Source organism: Hemitrygon akajei, chromosome 9, assembly GCF_048418815.1.
Source record: "Hemitrygon akajei chromosome 9, sHemAka1.3, whole genome shotgun sequence".
NCBI lineage: Eukaryota > Metazoa > Chordata > Chondrichthyes > Myliobatiformes > Dasyatidae > Hemitrygon > Hemitrygon akajei.
Genome location: NC_133132.1, coordinates 104,157,917 through 104,174,070, shown reverse-complemented (window position 1 = coordinate 104,174,070; position 16,154 = coordinate 104,157,917). Strand labels below are relative to the sequence as shown.

The 16,154-nt window shown below is 41.9% G+C and overlaps 1 protein-coding gene across 2 annotated transcripts in view; it reads right to left on the bottom strand.

The window, feature by feature from the left end:
- Positions 1 to 274: 274 nt before the first annotated feature.
- The window catches only part of hmgcll1 (3-hydroxymethyl-3-methylglutaryl-CoA lyase like 1), a 115,473-nt gene continuing 99,593 nt past the window's right edge, over positions 275 to 16,154 (bottom strand). Inside the window, exon 7 of one of the 2 annotated variants that reach the window (XM_073056706.1) lies at positions 275 to 2,219. In XM_073056706.1, the coding sequence (XP_072912807.1) occupies positions 2,118 to 2,219 (102 nt within the window). In that variant the 3' untranslated portion in view covers positions 275 to 2,117. The remainder of the gene's footprint in view (positions 2,220 to 16,154) is intronic. The other variant, XM_073056705.1, reaches the window with a different exon arrangement.

Here is a 16,154-nt window from a genome sequence, read left to right as displayed (position 1 = left end):
CAAAATTAAAGTCATACTTTTCTGCAATCATTGCAGTGTTGTCAATCGCAGCGAAAATCTCATGCAATTGCTTTACGTTCAGTTCCTGGACGTCTTCATTTTCGGGCTACTGCGTTTGGCTTCAATTGTTATCCTTTCCTCTTCATCAGCTCTTCTTCATCTGTCAGTTCTTGGTCATGGGATGCCAAAACCGCTTCAACATCACCTTCGTCAACTTCCACAAACGCTTAGCCAAACTCACTATATCCTTACTTTGTTCACCATAATCAAAATGCTTTATTATGTCTAGTTTTACGCTAAGTGTAACACCCTTACACGCTCTTTTAGGCTTTTCCGATACCTTAGAACTCATCCTGCTAACGGATGCACAAAAATAATCGACATAAAGCACAGATGCTCACAGACACGTGTTTAAGCAAAGCCAGCTAGAATGCAGTTCCGGGGGAGGAGCTTGGCTGCTCGGTGCACGCGCTGCCTTTTTTCATAACAGTAAGAACACCTTCTGTTAGCGAAAACAGGTAACTAATGTAGGTCTTTCGTAACAGCGAGTTGACGTAAAGCGAACGTTCGAAAAACGGGGGATACCTGTAGTCACCATCACCCAATTTTCCACTGAATTAAGTTGATCTTTAATAGAAAGTATACATTTTGCATACTCAACATGACACAAACACATTCAATTTACCGAACTGAGATCTTTCATACATTGCGAACATTTGAAGTTTAAAGCTTTCATGTCAAATAGATTAACACTCAAAACTTTAATGCTACAGATAACACAGATTCTAACTTAGATGTAAAATAATCTCACAGGAACTTCTCTGTTACATTGTGGGATAAGTTAATCAAGTAATAAGACACATTGCATACATGGCACAGGTGTTCAAACAATACCCTGAGAGTCAGATGAATAACAAGAATGAGGCAGTAAAATAGATGGTACACATCTAGGCAATACATATAGAAAAAGACCTTCATTCACTTATTTTGGACAATGAGCAGATGAATAACTTGCATGGGCTTTGGTTAATAATATTATTAACATTGCATTTTGTATGATCCCCAGGCTATGAATATAATACTCCAAAACAGGGAGCAGGTCCCAAACTCAAGAGATTCTGCTGATGCTACAAATCCAGAGTAACAATCACATAAAACGCTGGAGGAACTCAGCAGATGAGGCAGCATCTGCAGGGAGGAATAAATAGTCGGTGTTTCTGGCCGAGACCCTTCATCAGGACCAGAAAGGAAAGAGGGAAGAAGCCAGAATGAGGTGGTGTCAAAGATAGAGAGGGTGATTTTAAATTCCTTGGTGTTATCATATCGGAGAATATATCCTGGCACCAGCACATAAGTGCTATCACAAAGAAGGCACGACACATCCTCTACTTACTTCGAAGTTTTCGCATTTTAGGCATACCATCTAAAACTCTGACAAATTTCTACAGATGCACAATGAAGAATATTCTGACTGGTTGCTTCACGGTCTGAAGGCAGTAATGAAAAGAGGGCATGTCCCGGCTGGTGAGAGTCCTTCATGATAACTGCTACCTGCTTGATGCACCATCTCCTGACGATATGCTCAATGGTGCTGAGGTATTTGGGGCCACGTTGCAAGAGGACTCAGACACATAACTAAAGACATTAACTATTTGACTCTGTCTCGTTCCTTTGCTCCAGAAATGTTTGATAAACGTAACTAACAGAAGCAACATACACAAAATGCTGGAAGAATTCAGCAGGTCAGACAGCATCAACTGAAGGAAATAGACAGCTGACATTTCAAGCTGAGATCCTTCACCATAGATGCTGCCTGACCTGATGAGCTCCTCCAGCATTTTGTGCGTTTGCTCAAGATTTTCAGCATCGGCAGAACCTCTTGTATAACTATGTTGCATCACAGAAGCTAAATGCAGGCATAAAAAAAAACTATTTATATCATTACCCATGTTCCATTTGAGTATCCTCATGAAATACAATGTTGTGATGTATTGCACTATGGCACATTACATTATTGGAAAGACTCCAGTGCAGTATTGAATTTAGTAATAGCATTAAATACTATGGCTTAAGTACTTGCAACAGGAATTCTCTTCAGTGCATCGCCAAGATCTCTGTCAAGGGTTGTAACAAGCTTGAGCCACTTTTGAGTTGGTCTTCCTGTTGAGCACTTCACAAATGAAGTGACCAGCTTCCATTAATTTGTACAAGTCTATTCCCTGGAGTCAAATAAAAGAAGAAATAGCATTGAAGAACTGCAGCTAACACAATACACTTTGCAGTCATTTTGCATTGAAGTTTACTCACCTGAATAGAGACAGAAAAATCAATGCAGAATTCTGAATGGTAAAGAAGCACAAATCAAAAAGGAAAATCCAGTCTTTTATCAGAGCATAAAATGTGAGACTTTTTACATATTATTTAATATCAATAGCAAATATCAGACTGTTGGTATTTCTTATGAGGCACAGGCATTAATAATTTAAGGGGAACCTGAAGGGGACCCCAGCTGATTGTGACCATAGGTGTTTTCTGTGTGGGGTTTGCACGTTCTCCCTGCAACCATGTGGTTTTCCCGAGGGCTCAGTTTTCCTCCCACCTCCCAAAGATATGCAGGTGGTTGACTGGCTGCTATACATTACCCCTTAATGATGGTCAGCAATATAAGACAGTGGGGCAACAATAATAAACCAATACCAAAGTCACCTGTGTTGTATGTACACTAAGTGGCTACTTTAACGAGGTACCTCGTGTACATGATAAAGTGGCCACTCAGTGTGATAAACATGGCTGCCTGTTGCTGTAGCCCACCCATTTCAAGTTGTAGCATTTGTTTGTTTCAGTTACTGTCACATTCCTGTCAACTTGAACCAGTCTGGCCATTCTCCTCTGACCTCTCTAATTAACAAGGCATTTTAACCAACAGAAGTACCCTTCACTGGATGTTATTTTTGTTTTTTTGCACCATTCTCTGTAAACGTTAGAGTGTTGTGCATGAAAATTCCAGGAGATCAGCAGTCTCTGAGATACTCAAACCACCCTATCTAGCGCCAACAATCATTCCATCAAAGTTGCAATACCTAATCTGCCAATCATGTGGCAGCAACTCAATGCATAAAAGCAGATATCAGATAAAAGCACTGAGTTGCTCCCACATGATTGGCAGGTCACATTTCTCCCCCATTCTGATGTTTGGTTTGAACAACAAGTCTTGACCATGTCTGCATGTTTTTATCGATTGAGTTGCTGCACACGATTGGCAGATTATTAGGTACACCTGCTTGTTAATTCAAGTAATACTGAGTGTATTGAACCCGTGCTTCTGTTGCATTCTTTGTGAGGTTATCCCAGCATCACATTATGGACCTGCAGAGGGTGTAAGTGGTAGGTAAACTACAGTTATGTTGGATAGAAATTTTTAAAAAACTAATGCTTAATTGGCAATGCAACTCAGAACACTCTGAAATGAATATACATTTTCTTCTGAATCTCAGAGTTGTACAATCGGATTTAAATAAATATTCCCTCTCTTTTTCTTGATTTCTAAAATCTTTGGAATGGGTAGAATGCAATTAGCTATTAACAGCAAATTTCCATTGCAGCCCTGCTGATAAAATGACATATCAAACTACATATTACCACAGCAAAATGCATGTGACAACATGGATAAAGTGTACTGAATGCACAGATTTATTTCATCTTGTACATTCACAGCCGGTTTTGCATCAATACTGCTCAATCATTGCTCAGACTGACCCCCGTCCCTAATAGCATGTTATGATTCATCAAGTATTAACCACTTCCATGAAAGGTCTTCTATCTGCTAGTTCTTCTCAGTCCCCTCTGATCTGCTGAAAACACTCACAGCCTGGTCATTCTCTCCCCAAAAATGTTTCCCTTTTTAGCAACATCCTTTAAGATCTCCTCCCTAGTACTTCCTTGAAGGTTAATGGCAGGATTCTTAGCAGTGTGGAGGTACAGAGGGATATTGGGATCAAAGACCAAAGATGCCTCAATGCTCCCACACAAGTCGATAGACTGTTTAAGAAGGTGTATGGTTTGCTGCCCTCCGTTAGTCAGGAGACTGCGTTCACGAACTGCAAGGTTCAATAGTTCCATTGAATAACAGAGAATGCGCACAAGATGCAAAATGAAATTCTCACTCCCTACCTCCAAACGGAAAATAACAGAGACCGATTGACAGAACTGCAAAACCCCCTACCCCCATGCGCAAGCAGCATCATTAACTCCCCCCCCCCCCACTTGCTCTCACATAAAGCATCAGCATTCGTACCACCTGTCAGGCAAGCAACAGCAAAGCCCCCAAAGAGAGACCATGACCTCATGATCTACAGTGCATCAAAAACTAACTGTTCATTCCAACATTTTCAACATCTCACACACACACGGGTAAGACAAATATCACTCCTTCCACTGAGTGAGTGTTACAGCTCTATAAAACTCTGGTTAGGGAGTATTCTGTTCAGCTCTGTGCCCCATTAGGAAAGATGTGGAAACTTTAGAGGACACAGAGGAGATCCACCAGGATGTTGCCTGGATTAGACAGCATATCTTATAAGAATAGGTTAAGTAAGCATGAGAAGTGACTTGATGGAAGTGTACAAAACATTAAGAGGGATAGACAGAATGAATAGCCTGCACATTTTTCCTAGGATAGCAATGGCATATACTAGAGAACATCCATTTAATGTGAGTGGAAGTAAGTTTAGGGGAAATGCCAAAGATATATACTTTACATGGAGAGTGCTGGTTGTGTGGAACACCCTACCAGGGGTGGTGATGGAGGCTGATAGAGACATTTAAAAAAACTCTTAGACTGGCACATAGATAATAGAAAAATGGAGGGTTACATCTGAGTAGGAGGAAGAGTTAAACTGATGGAGAAGTAGATACTGTATATATAGGTCGGCACAACATTGTGGGCCAAATGGCCTGTACAATGCTGTACTGTTCCATGCTTTATGTTCAAATGTCATTGTGCCCTTCCTTTTGGATCGTAAACAGTGTTAGGGAGAAGCAGCTATAATCAGGGATTCATGTCAAGTAGACATATAATAAAATTGAGAACCAGCCTTCAAACCGCTTTCAAAAGTAATCTACAAGCTTTAATTAGTTTTGAAGTTACAAAGATGGCTGTGTAAATAAATATCAATGTCTGTGAAGAGAACAGATTGTCAGCACATAATGAGGGATCACTTAGATCTGGTCTGGAACCTGATATGACCACGAAGGATTCTTGTGTACACTGACTGAATGGGCAGAATAGGCAGTGAAGAAAATTAGTCGACGTCAAATGATGCAGAAGACATTGTGAGCTGAAGAACTTTGCGCTATTGTGACAGAGGTTAAGATAGGTTCCAGACAACTGCTCCCTCTAAACTGCATGGGTGTGTGGCCATGCAGCAACTGAAATGCTCCCACACACATAGCATTTGTTGTCTTGCAGCTGGAATTTTCTGAAAATTTAAACATTTAAAGTGCCATACAGCTTCAGACCATCCATGAAAAAATTTCTGCTGTTAAAAAAAATTGAGGGAACATTACTCCAGACTGATTATTCTATCCTGCAAACTGCTTATAGTGGTATTTACCAAGTCAGCCCTGTAAAAATGACCTCAGAAACTTTTAAGAAACTGATGTGAATTACATTCAGTGGCCTCTTTTTTTAGATACAGATGTACACATTAATGCAAATATCTAATCAGCCAATCAGCAGCAACTCAATGCTCAAAAGCATGCAAACATGGCCAAAAGGTTCAGTTGTTGTTCAGACCAAATATGAGAATGGGGAAGAGATGTTATCCAGCTGACTTTGACCATGGAATGATTGTTGGTGCCAGACAGGGTGATTTGGATATCTCAGAAAATGTTGATCCTCTGGGATTTTCACACACTACAGTCCCCAGAATTTACAGAGAATGGTGAACAAAAAACATCCAGTGAGAGGTAGTTATGTGGTTGAAAACAATTTGTTAATGAGAGAGGTCAGAGGAGAATGGCCAGACTGGTTCAAGTTGGCAGGAAGGTGGCTGTAATTCAAATAACCATGTGGTACAACAGTGTTGTCCAGAAGAAGACCTCTGGATGCACAACACATCGAACCTTGAAGTGGATGTTCTACAGCAGCAGAAGGTCACAAACATACACTCAGTGGCCTGTTGTACTTCTGGCTGCCGTCTCTGTGTGGCTCATTCAAACTCACAACCACAACCACACATGCTCTAAAGGGAGCCTAATCTTTGTTTTTACGTATTATCCTCATGCCTCATCCAACAAAGACATAATGTGCTCTTTTAATTTTTCCCGCTCCATCTTTCTCTCTTTTCCATTCTGACTCCCCTCACAACCCTTCTCCTCTCCTCACCTGCCCATCAATGCCCCCTGGTTTCTCTCCTCTTTCCCCTTCTTCCATGGTTCACTCTCCTCCTCAATCAGATTCCTTTTTCTTCAGCCTTTACCTCTTCTATTCATTTCCTCCCAGGTTCTTACTTTATCTGTCCTCCCCCACCTATCTTCCCCCTCACCTGGTCTTATCTACCACCTGCCAGCTAGTGTTCCTTCCCCACCCCAACCTTCTTACTCTGGCTTTTGCCCGCTCCACTTCCAGTCCTGATGAAGGGCCTTGGGCCAAAACAATGACTGTTTATTCCTCTCCATAGATGCTGCCTGACTTGCTGAGTTCCTAAAAGCACATTATGTGTATTCCTTGTGATTTCCAGCATCTGCAAAATCTCTTTGTATTTATGATTTGCCCTTTCATCCTCACAGTCAATCAGCCCCACTATGTTCTGGGATATGCCTTCAAATTACCTCTATGTCCCTGTAATGATAAAAGATAGCAGTGATGGCTTGCAAACTTCCCAGCTGTGACGAGTAACTTGTGGTAAGCAGGTTCTTAGATGGCAAGGCAGTGTAGCAGTTAGCACATTGCTTTACAATGCCAGGTTTTTAATCAATCGGGGTTTAATTCCCAACTCTGTCCGTAAGGAGCTTGTATATTCTCCCCATGACTGCATGGGTTTCTTCCAGGTGCTCCAGTTTCCTCCCATGTTCCAAAGACGTACCCCCCATAAGACCATAAGACATTGGAGCAGAATTAGGCCATCTGGCCCATTAAGTCTGCTCTGCCATTCAATCACGGCTGATCCCTTTTTTTCTATCTCCTCCTCAACCCCAGTTCCCGGCCTTCTCCCTGTAACTTTTGATGCCATGTCCAATCAAGAACCTATTGATCTCTACCTTGAATACACCAAAAGAACTGGCCTCCACAGCTGCATGTGGCATCAAATTCCACAAATTCACCACCCTTTAGCTAAAGAAATTTATCTGCATCTCTGTGTTGAAGGGGCACCCCTCTATCCTGAGGCTGTGCCCTCTTGTCCTACAATCTCCCACATGGGAAACATTCCTGATAAAGGGTCTCGGCCCGAAACATTGGCTACTCTTTTCTCACAGATGCTGCCTGACCTGCTGAGTTCTTCCAGCGTTGTGTACGTATTCTGGGAAACATCCTTTCCACATCGACTCTGTCTAGGTCTTTCAACATTGGAAAGGTTTCAATGAGATTCCCCCCCCCCCCCCCCACCGAATTCGAGCGAGTACAGACCCAGAGCCATCAAACGTTCCTCGTATCATAACCCTTTCATTCCTGGAATCATCCTTGTGAATCTCCTCTGGACCCTCTCCAATGCCAGCACATCTTTTCTTTGATGAGGGGCCCAAAACTGTTCACAATACTCAAGATGAGGCCTCACCAGTGACTTATAAATCCTCAGCATCACATCCCTGCTCTTGCATTCTAGACCTCTTGAAATGAATGCTAATATTGCATTTGCCTTCCTCACCACCGACTCAGCCTGCAAGTTAACCTTCAGGGTGTTCTGCACAACGACTTCCAAGTTCCTTTGCATCTCAGATTTCTGGATTTTCTCCGTTTAGAAAATAGTCCGCACATTTATTTCTACTACCAAAGTGCACAACCATGCATTTCCAACATTGTATTTCATTTGCCACTTTCTTGCTCGTTCTCCTAATCTGTCTCAGTCCTTCTGCATCCTACCTGTTTCCTCAACACTACCTGCCCCTCCACCAATCTTTGTATCATCTGCAAACTTGGCAACAAAGCCATCTATTCCATCATCTAAATCATTTATGTACAGCATAAAAAGAAGTAGTCCTAACTATGACCCCTGCGGAACACACTAGTCATTGGCCAACTAGAAAAGGATCATTTTATTCCCACTCGCTGCCTCCTATCAATTAGCTAATGCTGTAAATTTGTTAGTAACTAGTGTCTTCAACAGTGAAGACTGACACAAAATACTCATTTAGTTCAGCAGCAATTTCCTTATCTCCCGGTATTATTTATTTTGCCTCATTTTCCAGTGGTCCTATATCAACTCTCATTTCTTTTATTTTTAAACATACTTGAAATAACTTTTACTATCCATTTAGATATTATTTGCTAGCTTGGTTTATTATTTCATCTTTCCCTTCTATTGATTTTTTTTGTTGCTTTCTAAAGGTTTTTAAAAACTTCACAATCCTCTATCTTCCCACTAATTTTTGCTTAGTTGTATGCCCTTTCTTTTGCTTTTACAATAGCTTTGACTTCTCGTCAGCCACGGTTGTACTATTTTACCATTTGAGTATTTCTTTATTTTTGGAATACACATGTCATGCACCTTCCTCGCTTTTCTCAGAAACGCACACCATTGTTGACTCTGCTGACATCCCTGCCAGCAGCTCCTTCCAATTTATTTTGACCAACTCCCCCCTCATACCACTGTAATTTCCCTTACTCCACTGAAATACTGCTACATCAGGCTTTACTTACTCCCTATCAAATTTCAAGTTGAACACAATCATTTTGTGATCACTGGCTCCTAAGGGTTCTTTTACTTTAAGCTCCAGAATTGCCTTCAGTTCATTACAGAACACCCAATCCAGTATAACTGTTCCCCTCGTAGGCTCAACAACAGAGTGCTCTAAAAAGTTATCTCTTCGGCATTCAACAAACTCACTCTTGAGATCCATTACCAACCTGATTTTCTCCAATCGACGTGCATGTTAAAATCTTCCATGACTACCTTAACTTTGCCCTTTTGATTCGCCTTTTCTATTTCCTATTGTAATCTGTGGTCCACCTCCCAGCCACTGTTGAGAGACCTGTATATAACTGCCATCAATGTCCTTTTACCCTTGCAGTTTCTTAGCTCAACCCACAAGGATTCAACATCTTCCAATCCTCTGTCACATCTTTCTTCTGATTTGATGCCATTCTTTGCCAGTAGAGCCACACCACCCCCTCTGCCTACCTTCCTATCCCTCAGATACAATGTGAGTCCTTGGACATTCAACTCCCAACTACAACCATCCTTCAGCCATGATTCAGTGATGGCCACAACATCATACCCGGCAATCTGTAATATTGCAAGATCATCCACCTTATTTTTTATACTACGCGCATTTAGATACAACACCTTGAATATCGTATTTGCTATCCTTTATCTATCCTTATCAATCCTGATTCTGCATCGCTAATGATTTGATATCCTGTTGGCTGCAACTAAGTCCCATCTCCTGCCTGCTCTTCCTGACAATCTGACTACACGCTATCTTTACTTTTTTACCATCTGTCCTATCCCGAGTCCCTTCACTCCAGTTCCCATCCCCCTACCAAGTTAGTTTAAACCCTCCCCAACAGCTCTAACAAACCTGCCCACGAGATTATTGGTCCCCCTTAGGTTCAGGTGTAACCCGTCCCTTTTGAATAGGTCATACCTCCCCCAAAAAAGATCCCAATGATCCAAGAACCTGAAGCCCTGCCTCCTGCACCAGCTTCTCAGCCACACATTTATCTGCCAAATCATCCTGTTTCTACCCTCACTAGCACGTGGCACAGGCAGCAATCCAGAGATTACTACCTGGGTGGTCCTGCTTCTCAGCTTTCTACCTAGCTCTCTAAATTCTCTTTTAAGGATCTCGTTGCTTTTCCTTCCTATGTCATTGGTATCAATATGTACCAAGATATCTGGCTGCTGCCCCTCTGTCTCCAAAATGTTGTGGACATGATCTGAGACATCCCTGACCCTGGCACCTGGGAAGCAGCATACCATCCGGGTGTCCTGTCACGTCCACTGAATCTCCTCTCTGTTCCCCTCTCTATCAAGTCCTCTATCACTATCACTCCCTTCTTCTCTCTCTTTCCCTTCTGCACCACGGACCCATGCCCAGTGCCTGTAATCCAGTTGCCGTGGCATTCTCCCAGACAGTCACCCCCGACAAAAGTATCCAAAGCGGTATACTTGTTTTTGAGGGGAATGGCCACAGGGGTGCTCTGCTCCAACTGCCTATTTCCATTTCTCCTGACAGTCACCCAGCGACTCGCCTCCTGCAACTTCGAGGTGACTACTTCTTGATCAATTATATCCTCGCTCTCCTGTACGATCTGAAGGTCATCCAGTTGCTGCTCAGATACAGGCTAGGGTTAGTAAGTTATGGGCAGGCCATGTAGCCACTGGAAACGTGGTGGCACTTACGGGATACCTCCAGCATAATACTTGCTGACTTGAGAGGGAATTTGTTGAAAGCCTGAGCTTGAGTCTACCAGGGGAAAGGCCATCTTAGATTGGGTGTTGTGGAATAACCCAGATTTTATTAATCAGCTTAATACAAAGGAACCCTTGGGATGCAGTGATGATAATATGATTGAATTCATTCTGCAATTTGAGAGGGAGAAGCACAAGTCACATGTATCAGTATCATAATGGAATAAAGGTCATAACAAAGGCAAGTGAGAGGAGCTTACCGAGGTGGATTGGAGGGGGATAGTGGCGGGGATGACGGCAGAACAGAGGTGGCTGAGGTTTCTGGGAATAGTTCACAAGGCACAGGATAGATATGTACCACATAAGTAGTAGTTTTCAAATGGCAGGAGTAGGTAACTCTGGCTGACAAGAGAAGTTAAGGGCTGCATAAAAACCAAGGAAAGGGCATATAAGGTAGCAAAAGTGAGTGGGAAGTTGGATGACTGGAAAAGTTAAAATCCAACAAAAGGCAACTAAAGTAACTATAAGGGAAAAGATGAAACGTGAGGGCAAATTAGCCGATAATACAAAGTTCTTTTTCAGTTATATATAGAATAAAAGGGAGGTGAGAGCTGATATTGGACCACTGGAAAATGATGCTCGTGAGGTAGCAATGGGGGACAAAGAAATGGAAGATGAACTTTTTAAGTACTTTACTTCAGTCTTTACTGTGGAAGACACTAGCTGTATGTCAGAGGTCTGGGAGTGTCAGGGAGCAGGAGTGAGTGCCATTGCTATTACAAAGGAAAGAGTTCAAGGCAACCTCCAAAGTCTTAAGGTGCATAAGTCACTTGGGCGAGATGGACTACATCCCAGAGTCTTGAAAGAGGTTGCTGAAGAGATAGCAGATACATTGATCATAATCTTTCAAGAATTATTTGATTCTGGCATGGTCCCGGAGGACTGGAAAATTGCAAATGTCACTCCACTCTCTAAGGGAGGAAGACAAAAGCAAGGTAACTATAGGCCAGTTAGCCTAACTTAAACACAAAATACTCTGCAGATGCTGGGGTACAACATGTACAACACGCTGGAGGAACTCAGCAGGTCGGGCAGCATCCGTGGAAACAAGCAGTCAACGTTTCGGGCCGAGATCCTTCTGTCCTGACGAAGAGTCTCAGCCCGAAATGTTGACTGCTCGTTTCCACGGATGCTGCCCGACCTGCTGAGCCTAACCTTAGTAGTTGGGAAAGTATTGGAGTCTATTATTAAGGATGAGGTTTCAGGGTACTTGGAGACTAATGATAAAAAAAAAGTCAAAGTCAGCATGAGTTCTGTAAAGGGAAATCTTGCCTGACAGGTCTGTCAGAATTCTTCGAGGAAGTAACAAGCAGGTGGACAAAGCAGAGGCAGTGGATGTCATTTATAACCATATAACAATTACAGCACGGAAACAGGCCATCTCGGCCCTTCTAGTCCGTGCCAAATGCTTACTCTCACCTAATCCCACCGACCTGCACTCAGCCCATAACCCTCCATTCCTTTCCTGTCCACATACCTATCCAATTTTACTTTAAATGACAATACCGAAACTGCCTGTACCACTTCTACTGGAAGCGCGTTCCACACCGCTACCACTCTCTGAGTAAAGAAATTCCCCCTCATGTTACCCTTAAACTTTTGCCCCCTAACTCTCAACTCGTCCTCTTGTTTGAATCTCCCCTCTCAATGGAAAAAGCCTATCCACATCAACTCTATCTATCCTCCTCATAATTTTAAATACCTCTATCAAGTACCCCCCCTTCAACCTTCTACACTCCAAAGAATAAAGACCTAACTTGTTCAACCTTTCCCTGTAACTTAGGTGCCGAAACCCAGGTAACATTCTAGTAAATCTTCTCTGTACTCTCTCTAATTTGTTGACATCTTTCCTATAATTCAGTGACCAGAACTGTACACAATCCTCCAAATTTGGCCTTACCAATGCCTTATACAATTTTAACATTACATCCCAACTCCTATACTCAATGCTCTGATTTAAAAAGGCCAACATACCAAAAGCTTTCTTCACCACCCTATCCACATGAGATTCCACCTTCAAGGAACTATGCATCATTATTCCTAGATCACTCTGTTCTACCGCATTCCTCAATGCCCTACCATTTACTATGTATGTCCTATTTGGATTATTCCTACCAAAATGTAGCACCTCACACTTATTAGCATTAAACTCCATCTGCCATCATTCAGCCCACTCTTTTAACTGGCCTAAATCTCTCTGCAAGCTTTGAAAACCTACTTCATTATCCACAACGCCACCTACCTTAGTATCATCTGCATACTTACTAATCCAATTTACCACTCCATCATCCAGATCATTAATGTATATGACAAACAACATTGGACCCAGTACAGATCCCTGAGGCACAACACTAGTCACCGGCCCCCAACTTGACAAATAGTTATCCACCACTACTCTCTGGCATCTCCCATCCAGCCATTGTTGAATCCATTTTACTACTTCAGTATTAATACCTAATGATTGAATTCCTAACTAACCTTCCATGCGGAACCTTGTCAAAGGCCTTACTGAAGTCCATATAGACAACATCCACTGCTTTACCCTCGTCAACTTTCCTCGTAACCTCTTCAAAAAATTCAATAAGATTTGTCAAACATGACCTTCCACTCACAAATCCATGTTGACTGTTCCTAATCAGACCCTGTCTATCCAGGTAATTATATATACCATCACTAAGAATACTTTCCTTTAATTTACCCACCACTGACGTCAAACTGACAGGCCTAGGTTTACTCTTAGAACCTTTTTTAAGCAATACGCCAATACACCATGAGCAATATGCCAATCCTTCCGGCACCATCCCCGTTTCTAATGACATTTGAAATATTTCTGTCAGAGCCCCTGCTATTTCTACACTAACTTCCCTCAAGGTCCTAGGGAATATCCTGTCAGGACCTGGAGATTTATCCACTTTTATATTCCTTAAAAGCGCTAGTACTTCCTCCTCTTTAATTGTCACAGTTTCCATAACTTCCCTACTTGTTTCCTTTACCTTACACAATTCAATATCCTTCTCCTTAGTGAATACCGAAGAAAAGAAATTGTTCAAAATCTCCCCCATCTCTTTCGGCTCCACACATAGCTGTCCACTCTGATTCTCTAAGAGACCAATTTTATCCCTCACTATCCTTTTGCTATTAATATAACTATAGAAACCCTTTGGATTTATTTTCACCTTACTTGCCAAAGCAACATCGTATCTTCTTTAAGCTTTTCTAATTTCTTTCTTAAGATTCTTCTTACATTTTTTATATTCCTCGAGCACCTCATTTACTCCATGCTGCCTATATTTATTGTAGATATCTCTCTTTTTCCTAACCAAGTTTCCAATATCCCTTGAAAACCATGGCTCTCAAACTTTTAACCTTTCCTTTCAACCTAACAGGAACATAAAGATTCAGTACCCTCAAAATTTCATCATTAAACGACCTCCATTTTGCTATTACATCCTTCCCATAAAACAAATTGTCCCAATTCACTCCTTCAAAATCCTTTCGCATCTCCTCAAAGTTAGCCTTTCTCCAATCAAAAATCTCAACCCTGGGTCCAGTCCTATCCTTCTCCATAATTATATTGAAACTAATGGCATTGTGATCACTGGACCCGAAGTGCTCCCCAACACATACCTCTGTCACCTGGCCTATTTCATTCCCTAACAGAAGATCCAAAACTGCCCCTTGTCTAGTTGGTACCTCTATGTATTGCTGCAAAAAACTATCTTGCACACATTTTACAAACTCCAAACCATCCATCCCTTTACAGTATGGGCTTCCCAGTCTATGTGTGGAAAAATAAAATCTCCCATAATCACAACCCTGTGCTTACTACAAATATCTGCTATCTCCTTGCAAATTTGCTCCTCCAATTCTCGCTCCCCATTAGGTGGTCTATAATACACCCCTATAAGTGTTACTACACCTTTCCATTCCTCAATTCCATCCAAATTTACTTAGATTTTCAGAAGGTTTGATAAAGTGCCTCACATGAGGCTGCTTAACAAGATAAAATCCAATGGCTTTACAGGAAAGATACTGACATGGATAGAGGAATGGCTGACAGGCAGAATTAAAGGGGGCCTTTTTTGGTTGGCTGACAGTAACTAGTGGTGTTCCTCAGAGGTCAATATTGAGACCGTTACTTTTCACTATTTTAAATCAATGATTTAGATAGTGGAATTGTTGGTTTTGTGGCAAAGTTTGTGGTTAATACGAAGATGGGTGGAGGGTTATGTAGTGCTCAGGAAGCAATGTGATTGCATTAGGACTTAGACAAATTGGAAGAATGGGTAGACAAAGTGGCAGATGGGATACAGTGTTGGGAACTGTATGATAATGCATTTTGCTAAAAGAAACAATAGTGCAGACTATTATCTAAATGGAGAGAAAATTCAAACACCAGAGGTGCAAAGGGACTTATGAGTCTTCATGCAAGACTCCCAGAAGGTTAATTTACAGGTTAAGTCTGTGGTAAAGAAGGCAAATGTAATGTTGGCATTTATTTCAGGTAGAGTAGAATATAAAAACAAGGAGATAATGCTGAACCTTTATAAAACACTAGTCAGGCCACACTTGGTGTACTGTCAACAGTTTTGAGCCCCTTATCTCAGAAAGGATGTGTTGTCATCAGGGAGAGTCCAGAGGAGGCTTACGAGCATGATTCCAGGAATGAAGGAGTAATACATGAGGAATGTTGGCAGCTTTGGGCCTGTATTCACTGGAATTTAGAAGAATGTGTGGGGATCTCATTGAAATGTACCGAATGTTGAAAGGACTAGTTAAGTTGGATATAGAGAGAATGCTTCCCCTGGTGGGGGTATCCAGAACTAAAGGGCACAGTCTCAAAATTGTGGGGTGACCTTTTAGAGCAAAAGTAAAGAGGATTTTTTTTTAAGCCACAGAGTAGTGAATCTGTGGAATTCTCTCCCACAGACTGTGTTGGTGGCCAAGTCCATGGATGTACTTAAAGCAGAAGTTGATAGATTTCTGATTGGTTTGGGCATGGTGAGAGGGCAGGTGCAAGGAGTTTGTGGGCAGAAGGGCCTGTATTGTGCTGTAGGTTTTCTATGTTTCTATTACTCAAGAGCAAACAGTGAGACCCTCAGTAACAGTAAGACATCATCAAGTCAGGACATGACAGAACATAACAGCACAGTAAGACCCTTCAGCCCACAATGTCATGCGACTTTTAAACTACTCTAGATCAATCTAACCTATTTTTCTATCACCCATGTGCCCATCTAAGACTTTCTTAAATCTCCCTAATGCATCTGCCTCTACCACTACCCCTGGCAGGGGTTTCATGCACGTGACACCTTTCGTGTAAAAACCTTACCTCTGACACCCCTCTATACTTAACTCCAATCACATTAATATGATACCCCCTTGTATTAGCCCTTTATGCCCTGGGAAAAGGCCTCCGGCTATCCACTCAATCTATGCCTGTTGTTATCTTGTACACCTCCATCAAGTCATCTCTCATCCTTCACTCCAAAGAGAAAAGCCCGAGTTCGCTAAGCCTATCAT